Consider the following 9,593-nt stretch of genomic DNA (forward strand, 5'->3'; position numbering starts at 1 on the left):
ATCTCCTCCTCCACGTTCTCTGCAGTCTTCCACTTCAGTTGGTTGATTCTGTCAAACACCAGGGTCACCTTCTTCTGAGTGGTGGAGGATAAATCAGTGGTCCTGGGGGAATAACAACAACCAATCACACAGAGTTCCCCGGCATACCACAGTCATATAACTACCATACAACATACCAGTCATATAACTACCATACAACATACCAGTCATATAACTACCATACAACATACCAGTCATATAACTACCATACAGAAAACATACCAGTCATATAACTACCATACAACATACCAGTCATATAACTACCATACAACATACCAGTCATATAACTACCATACAACATACCAGTCATATAACTACCATACAACATACCAGTCATATAACTACCATACAGAAAACATACCAGTCATATAACTACCATACAACATACCAGTCATATAACTACCATACAACATACCAGTCATATAACTACCATACAGAACAACATACCAGACATATAACTACCATACAACATACCAGTCATATAACTACCATACAGAACAACATACCAGACATATAACTACCATACATAACAACATACCAGACATATAACTACCATACATAACAACATACCAGTCATATAACTACCATACAACATACCAGTCATATAACTACCATACAGAAAACATACCAGTCATATAGATACTGTGTGTAAGATAATTAAGGCTATAATTGATTTTGCTTGTGCTACACACACAGTACCTAACAGAGCCTCAATTTCCAGGCTTCCTCATATTCTTTCAGGACCAGATCTGTCTGATGTTCATCTTCTAACGTTTCAGCGTGGTATATCAAATTGTTTTTTGGGGGGGTTGTGTGTCTTCAAAGTATTCAACATTTCTGCCAGTTTGTGTTACTGGTGAGGAGATGAAAGTGATATTCTACTGTTGGCACTGTGGAAATGTGTTCATCATACTCGGCATTCCTGAACTGGTGTGTGTGTGTGTGTGCTGTAACAGCAATCATTTACCAGAATGTAACAGATCTCGTTCACATTCTCTCCGTTATATCATTACAGGCAAAATATATGAAATGTGTAATAGTCACTTGGGATCAGAATAGATGTCATTCAAATGTGAACTGAAATTTGAAATGTTCCTAAACGGAATGGGATCAGAATTGATGCCGACCCTCAGTCTCGCTGGCATCTTGCCAGAGGTTCTGTCACAGCTCAAGATTAAACGAGTAGAGAATCATGAAACGAATCGTGGTTGAGATATTCCATGTGTAAATTTACCCATCGTTGAGGTAAGTGAACAGTATCTGTTTAGTGGCGTCTTCATGTGGTCGTTGTGGTTCAGTGGAGAGCTGCTGCAGACCCCTCTGACCTTTCAAAAGATCTGGAGTGATGACCTGGTAACACAACACAATATCAAGGAATATTATATGATTATATTATATAATAATAATTATTATTATTATTGTATATATATATAATTATATTATATATTATTATTATATATATTACTATATTATATAATTATATGAAATTAGTATTTTCAATATACTGTAATATATTATAATACTATAATATATATATATATTTTTCTATTATTATATTTTTTTTTAATAGCAGGTCAGTTTTGTGGCCTCCTATTACCCCAAATCTGCTGTGTTGGTAGCAGACGCCTGATAGCACTATGGGGTATTAAGAAGGTCTGCTAAATTACCAAAAATGTAAAAATGAACACTTGCAAAGCACACTGGGCATTATTCCAATTAACTCCACCACCGAAACAAGGCCAAATTGGATTACAATACAAAATTGTTTAGGGGCGGAGCTCCTTCGAATAATAACTAGTGAGGTTTTGCAAGGGTTCATTTTTACGGTTACATTTTGGTTGAGGGTTTCATTAAAAGGGGGGAAAAACAGAACCCTGCAGACACTAGGCCCTCCATGGAATGAGTTTGACACCCCTCTTGTAAAACCACACATTTCACTACACCTATCCGGTATATGTAACAATACAACATATATAGTTTCTACTATAATATACACCTACTACTGTAGTACTATAATATACACCTAAATACTTTAATAATACTATAATATACATCTACTACTGTAGTAGTACTATAATATACACCTACTACTGTAGTACTATAATATACACCTAAATACTTTAATAATACTATAATATACACCTACTACTGTAGTAGTACTATAATATACACATACTACTGTAGTAGTACTATGATATACACATACTATTGTAGTAGTACTATGATATACACATACTATTGTAGTAGTACTATACACCTACTACTGTAGTAGTACTATGATATACACATACTATTGTATTAGTACTATACACATACTACTGTAGTAGTACTATACACCTACTACTGTAGTAGTACTATGATATACACATACTATTGTAGTAGTACTATACACCTACTACTGTAGTAGTACTATACACCTACTACTGTAGTAGTACTATACACCTACTACTGTAGTAGTACTATGATATACACATACTATTGTAGTAGTACTATACACATACTACTGTAGTAGTACTATACACCTACTACTGTAGTAGTACTATGATATACACATACTATTGTAGTAGTACTATACACCTACTACTGTAGTAGTACTATACACCTACTACTGTAGTAGTACTATACACCTACTACTGTAGTAGTACTATGATATACACATACTATTGTAGTAGTACTATACACCTACTACTGTAGTAGTACTATGATATACACATACTATTGTAGTAGTACTATACACATACTACTGTAGTAGTACTATACACATACTACTGTAGTAGTACTATACACCTACTACTGTAGTAGTACTATACACCTACTACTGTAGTAGTACTATGATATACACATACTATTGTAGTAGTACTATACACCTACTACTGTAGTAGTACTATGATATACACATACTATTGTAGTAGTACTATACACATACTACTGTAGTAGTACTATACACATACTACTGTAGTAGTACTATACACATACTACTGTAGTAGTACTATACACATACTACTGTAGTAGTACTATACACGTAGTAGTACTATACACATACTACTGTAGTAGTACTATACACATACTACTGTAGTAGTACTATACACATACTACTGTAGTAGTACTATACACATACTACTGTAGTAGTACTATACACATACTACTGTAGTAGTACTATACACATACTACTGTAGTAGTACTATACACATACTACTGTAGTAGTACTATACACATACTACTGTAGTAGTACTATACACATACTACTGTAGTAGTACTATACACATACTACTGTAGTAGTACTATACACATACTACTGTAGTAGTACTATACACATACTACTGTAGTAGTACTATACACATACTACTGTAGTAGTACTATACACATACTACTGTAGTAGTACTATATATAATGTGCAAAATGCGCAACTTCACTTTTATGCCGATGATTGTTGTTTATTGTTGTGCCTCGTCTCTCACAAAAGCTTTCCCTCTTCTTCAGCAGGACTTTTTCCCCTGCCAACTGTTCCAAATGTCCGAACTGAATTTGGTAAAAGGGCTTATATGCCCTCTGCGCCATCGTCTTGGAACGCCGTACAAAATACTTTTAAACTGGAAGAACTTGTCCCGATTGGTGTTTTTAAATCACAGATTAAGTATTTTGAGGCTGAAACCCGTCAATGTTTTAAATTTGCTGTTTTAGGAGTTTGTTTATACTCTTGTGAATTCTATTTTTTTTACTAGATGACTTGTAGTTTTTCCATGTTGTCTGTCTATAATGACTTGGTGCTGCCTATCTTGGCCAGGACGCTCTTGAAAAAGAGATTTCAAATCTCAAATGAGCCCTTCCTGGTTAAATAAAGGTTAAATCAAAATAAATAAACTATATATCCACTATTAAAACCAATTTACCTGAGTTTCTCTCTTTGACTCCTCCTCTGTGTGGTTGAGAGATCTGGATCTGCTCAGGGAGGTCTTCTCCACTCTGTACCGTACCTTCCCCGCTTTAGGTGACACAACTGTAGGCCCCTCCTCCTTCTCCCACTGGAGCTTATTAAACACCAGAGTGGAGGGTCCGTTGGCCCCTCTCCCCTTAGGTGACCCGGGAGCGCTGGTGACTCCCCCTGGAGTCTCTCCCCTGGTCCCTCTGACGGCCGAGGCAGGGCTGGAGGGGTCCAATGGGTATGAGTGACACTGTCGCCTGCTGTCCACGCTGCGTGACCTCCTTCGGTCCTCTGGGGCTATCCTCCCTCTCCTAGGCCCAGCTCGGCCCATCTGCTGGGGGCTGTCGAACTGGTTGATAAGGTTACCTATGGAGGGGATGGGTTCTGTGTCCACTGCGTTTGGGGACCTCCTGGGGACGTTGGTAACCTCGCTTGGGGGACTTAGTAAGGTGGTAAAAGAATGGTGGTGGGGACCTGGGGCTGAGACAGGGCCCGGACCTTGGGTCTGGGTGGGAGCTGGGACAGGGCCCAGTCCTTGGGTCTGGGTGGGAGCTGGGACAGGGGCAGGGCCCGGCCCTTGGATCTGGGCGGGAGCTGGGACAGGGCCCAGGCCTTGGATCTGGGTGGGAGCTGGGACAGGGCCCAGGCCTTGGGTCTGGGTGGGAGCTGGGACAGGGGCAGGGCCCGGGCCTTGGGTCTGGGCGTTAGCTGGGACAGGGGCAGGGCCCGGGCCTTGGGTCTTGGTGGGAGCTCTCTCTATACCCTCAGCAGGCAGAGGGATCCTGGCTGGTCCGGGTCTAGACCCTGCTCCCTGGGTCAGGGCGGCTCCTGCTCCACTCTGGAGACCTCTGGTGAGATGTCCCGGCCTAGGTACAGAGGTTGTCTGAGTGGGGGGAACAGAGAGTCTTCGGCTGGAGGAGAGGCGGGGGCTGAGGCTGTTCCAGTCTGGGTTGTAGGGTTTCAGCAGCTCTGGGTGTCTCTGGAAGTTCAACCCGATATTAGATGTCGGCATGGTCCTCTGTAACTGCTGTAAGTGTGAGTCCTGGAAGTCGAACATGGACACGGTGGACGCCAGCATCCTCTGTGATTCCCTACCCTCCCTAACCTCAGTCAGAGAACCTCCACGAGCATGGTTGGGAATACTGTGCTCCATATTCGGACTTCCTAACAGAGATCGTTCCATATAGGGACTTCCTACTGGAGATCGTTCCATATAGGGACTTCCTAACGGAGATCGTTCCATATAGGGACTTCCTACTGGAGATCGTTCCATATAGGGACTTCCTAACGGAGATCGCTCCATATAGGGACTTCCTAACGGAGATCGCTCCATATAGGGACTTCCTAGTGGAGATTGCCTATCATTCACCATGGAGGTGTAATCAGACTGGCTGTGGGCGTTGACAGACTCTTCCTGGTGGTCCCAGTTTCTACTGTAGCTCTCCAGGCCACCAGACGGCAGAGCTGCTCTACTATCCCCGTTGTTCAATACAACGTAAGGATGACCCTCAATCCCCTGGACTTGTATCCTCACCCCGAACGTGCTGCTACTGTCGCCCTGAGGACGAGGACCGCCTCTGGGACCAGGTCCAGGCTGCTGCATGTTGTAGCCCTGTTGTATTCTACTGAAGTCTGGAGACGAGCCACTCGCTCCGTTTCTGTGAGACTCCATTTATGGGAGTCAACGTAGAGACAACGTTGAGACAACGTTGTGTGTAGGCTGGGTTCACACCAGTCCTGAATGAACAAGCGGACTTTCCCTCAGAACTGAAGAGATTCACAGCTGTAAAAGAAGCAAATAAAAAACACTTTGGTCGGATGATATGGGGCGGCAGGGTTGTCTAGTGGTTAGAGTGGAGGGGCGGCAGGGTAGCCTAGTGGTTAGAGTGGAGGGGCGGCAGGGTAGCCTAGTGGTTAGAGTGGAGGGGCGGCAGGGTAGTCTAGTGGTTAGAGTGGAGGGGCGGCAGGGTAGTCTAGTGGTTAGAGTGGAGGGGCGGCAGGGTAGTCTAGTGGTTAGAGTGGAGGGGCGGCAGGGTAGTCTAGTGGTTAGAGTGGAGGGGCGGCAGGGTAGCCTAGTGGTTAGAGTGGAGGGGCGGCAGGGTAGCCTAGTGGTTAGAGTGGAGGGGCGGCAGGGTAGCCTAGTGGTTAGAGTGGAGGGGCGGCAGGGTAGCCTAGTGGTTAGAGTGGAGGGGCGGCAGGGTAGCCTAGTGGTTAGAGTGGAGGGGAGGCAGGGTAGCCTAGTGGTTAGAGTGGAGGGGCGGCAGGGTAGCCTAGTGGTTAGAGTGGAGGGGCGGCAGGGTAGCCTAGTGGTTAGAGCGTTGGACTAGTAACCGGAAGGTTACAACTTCAAATCCCTGAGCTGATAAGATCTGTCGTTCTGCCCCTGAACTGGCAGTTAACCCACTGTTCCTAGGCCGTCATTGAAAATAAGAATTTGTTCTTAACTAACTTGCCTAGTTAAATCAATAAAACATTTGTTGGTTCGTCTCCTCTTAGGCTCCAATAACCACCCCCTGTCTTTACAACAGTTTACCCCATGGAAAAATACATCACTTTCTATGTAATCAGGCGACTGTTTACAAAACAGAGAAGAAGTCATGCGGCCCAACTAGCAACAATGACATCACAACTCCAACAGCTGCAGCAAGCCACAGACAGACAGAGAGAGCGACACCACCATCAACAGCACATTGAAATAGAAAACAGTTTATTCAGTGTGTGCGAACAGTGTAACTATTGTTTACAGGACACAAAGTGCTGCATGACGACTGCCACTGTCCGTGGTCATTCCAACCAGGTTGTCATCATATACACAGTTTTCATCTACAGTTGATGATGTGATGAGATGGCACTTGAGGGAAAATCAGTTGTGGACGGAAACAAAGACACACATTTGTTTGTTTTAGAACAATGTGTATTGTTGTTGAAATAATCAACATGTAAAAGCTCAGCATTGAAATATACAGCAGGTAACTGTTACCGTATTCCAGTAGCTCCATCTCTTTGGTAGTGTTTTACAGCAAGTAACTTTGTTACCGTATTCCAGTAGTTCCATCTCTTTGGTAGTGTTTTACAGCAAGTAACTTTGTTACCGTATTCCAGTAGTTCCATCTCTTTGGTTGTGTTTTACAGCAAGTAACTTTGTTACCGTATTCCAGTAGCTCCATCTCTTTGGTAGTGTTTTACAGCAAGTAACTTTGTTACCGTATTCCAGTAGTTCCATCTCTTTGGTAGTGTTTTACAGCAAGTAAAACTGTTACCGTATTCCAGTAGTTTAAACTCTTTGGTAGTGTTTTACAGCAAGTAAAACTGTTACCGTATTCCAGTAGTTTAAACTCTTTGGTAGTGTTTTACAGCAAGTAAAACTGTTACCGTATTCCAGTAGTTTAAACTCTTTGGTAGTGTTTTCACATACTGTATGCGGCCCATTTTCTAAACTCCAAACTGGTAAGACGTGTAACGCAGCCAGTCTTACATTCAAAAACCTTTCACCACGCAATCAAGGCCTTAAAAATAAACGTTTACTGTGAAATATAATGAGTACATTGGTTTAAATCACAAAAACAAAATGATATCCTCTCTTTAGTTATTTTAACTATCAGCAAAAACTTTTAAGGTAGATTTTTTTACAATTTGCCCTTTGAATGTAGGGTTAGGGTTAGGGTTAGGGTTATACTGTAATTACAGTATATTACACATTAGGCAATACACTTGCACTACCCTTAAAATTGACTGAACATGAAATATTCAAAAAGGTATGATCATTGAAGACATATTTCACAATGCATTTAAATTAAAGAAATTAAAGAAACCTAAATGTTTAGCAGGCACTCGTTTGCGTCAAGCCTGTCTGGAGCATTTGGCCACAGGTTCTCATCCACATCCCTGTAAATATACTCATTGTTCATGCAACTGAGGAATACACCTTTTTTTTTTTTTTTTGGCATGGCGAATCCAAGCCTGACATAGGTCTCAATTGAAATCATTGCATGTCTCCTCCATGACCTGAAGTACTGTGGTACATTCATTGGGATGGCAATCATCCATCTTTGACCGGCATTATATTCTAGTATTGTAGTTGGTCTTGTGTGGCTCAGTTCCTAAGAACATGGCACAAGCAGTTGTGTGTTCGATTCTCACTGGGGTCGCATACCAAAATGTGTGGACTGTTGTCACTTTGAATAAAAGTGTCTGCAACGTAAATTACGGTATTACCCACGAGTAGGTTTACCAAACGTTTAAGTGATCATCAATTAAGAGCACTCGGATTAGGTCATAGTAAAATGTCTCTAAATAACAAAAGAGAAGAGGATCATAGCAAAAGTAACGTGAGCTTTGCATTGTGAAAGGCGAGTACTTTATGTGAATATGTATGAAAGGCGAGTGCTTAATATGAACATGTATTGCAATGTGAAGCATGTACAGTATTTCTAGATAAAACACTGATAACATTTGATGGAAAAGTGCTTGGTTTTTAAAACAACTTCCTTTGTGATCATCTATTTTGAGTTTTGCACAAAAGAGCTATGAAAATGTACTACGTGCTTCTGAAAATGGCACCAAAGCGATAAAAAAAACTCTACTTGTTACAGTATAAAATAGGTGTACACTTCTTTAAATGAAAATAAATAGGACCAATAACAAAATACTCTCTCCTTCATAAGCACTTTATCTGACTCTATGTGTACGATTGTAATTAAAGACAAAGGATAGATGCATGAGTATTCCTCTATGCAATTTTACCAGCGGATAATGAAACGCCACCTTTACTAGCGGATCAATCGATGTTCTTGAACGATAAGATAGCCAACCAGGCAATGCCAAAAACTAGAATCACATCATAAAGCACTTAACTGTTCAATTGGTTCAAGTAACAGCTAGCTAGACAGTTCAGAAACGTGTTCCTGTGAGCAAACCCGTTTGATGGACTTACCTAAATTGGCGCAGTTCTTCTGTTAGTAGTGCAACACGCGCTGGCTGAAGTGACAGTCTCTTGTGGGAGTTACTGTCTGGGAAGTCCGGATTCTCCCTCCCCATTCCACACAGTCTCTTGTGGGAGTTACTGCATGGGAAGTCCGGAATCTCCCTCCCCATTCCACACAGTCTCTTGTGGGAGTTACTGTCTGGGAAGTCCGGATTCTCCCTCCCCATTCCACACAGTCTCTTGTGGGAGTTACTGCATGGGAAGTCCGGATTCTCCCTCCCCATTCCACACAGTCTCTTGTGGGAGTTACTGTATGGGAAGTCCGGATTCTCCCTCCCCATTCCACACAGTCTCTTGTGGGAGTTACTGCATGGGAAGTCCGGATTCTCCCTCCCCATTCCACACAGTCTCTTGTGGGAGTTACTGTATGGGAAGTCCGGATTCTCCCTCCCCACTCCACACAGTCTCTTGTGGGAGTTACTGCATGGGAAGTCCGGATTCTCCCTCCCCATTCCACACAGTCTCTTGTGGGAGTTACTGTATGGGAAGTCCGGATTCTCCCTCCCCACTCCACACAGTCTCTTGTGGGAGTTACTGCATGGGAAGTCCGGATTCTCCCTCCCCACTCCACACAGTCTCTTGTGGGAGTTACTGTATGGGAAGTCCGGATTCTCCCTCCCCACTCCACACAGTCTCTATTTTGAAAGT

The 9,593-nt window shown here is 42.5% G+C and overlaps 1 protein-coding gene across 2 annotated transcripts in view; it reads right to left on the reverse strand.

Annotated features, from left to right (window-relative positions):
- LOC110502568 (cingulin-like protein 1) overlaps positions 1-9,066 on the reverse strand; it is a 33,575-nt gene extending 24,509 nt beyond the window's left edge. The window contains exons 1-4 of one of the 2 annotated variants that reach the window (XM_036960789.2): positions 8,895-9,066; positions 3,930-5,744; positions 1,274-1,389; positions 1-102 (exon numbers count right to left, since the gene is read on the reverse strand). The exon at positions 1-102 is cut by the window's left edge and continues 4 nt beyond it. In XM_036960789.2, the coding sequence (XP_036816684.2) occupies positions 1-102; positions 1,274-1,389; positions 3,930-5,633 (1,922 nt within the window). In that variant the 5' untranslated portion in view covers positions 5,634-5,744; positions 8,895-9,066. The remainder of the gene's footprint in view (positions 103-1,273; positions 1,390-3,929; positions 5,745-8,894) is intronic. The other variant, XM_036960790.2, reaches the window with a different exon arrangement.
- Between the last annotated feature and the right edge of the window lie 527 nt (positions 9,067-9,593).

Source organism: Oncorhynchus mykiss, chromosome 2 (genome assembly GCF_057628025.1).
Source record: "Oncorhynchus mykiss isolate SJ-2025 chromosome 2, ASM5762802v1, whole genome shotgun sequence".
Taxonomy (NCBI): domain Eukaryota; kingdom Metazoa; phylum Chordata; class Actinopteri; order Salmoniformes; family Salmonidae; genus Oncorhynchus; species Oncorhynchus mykiss.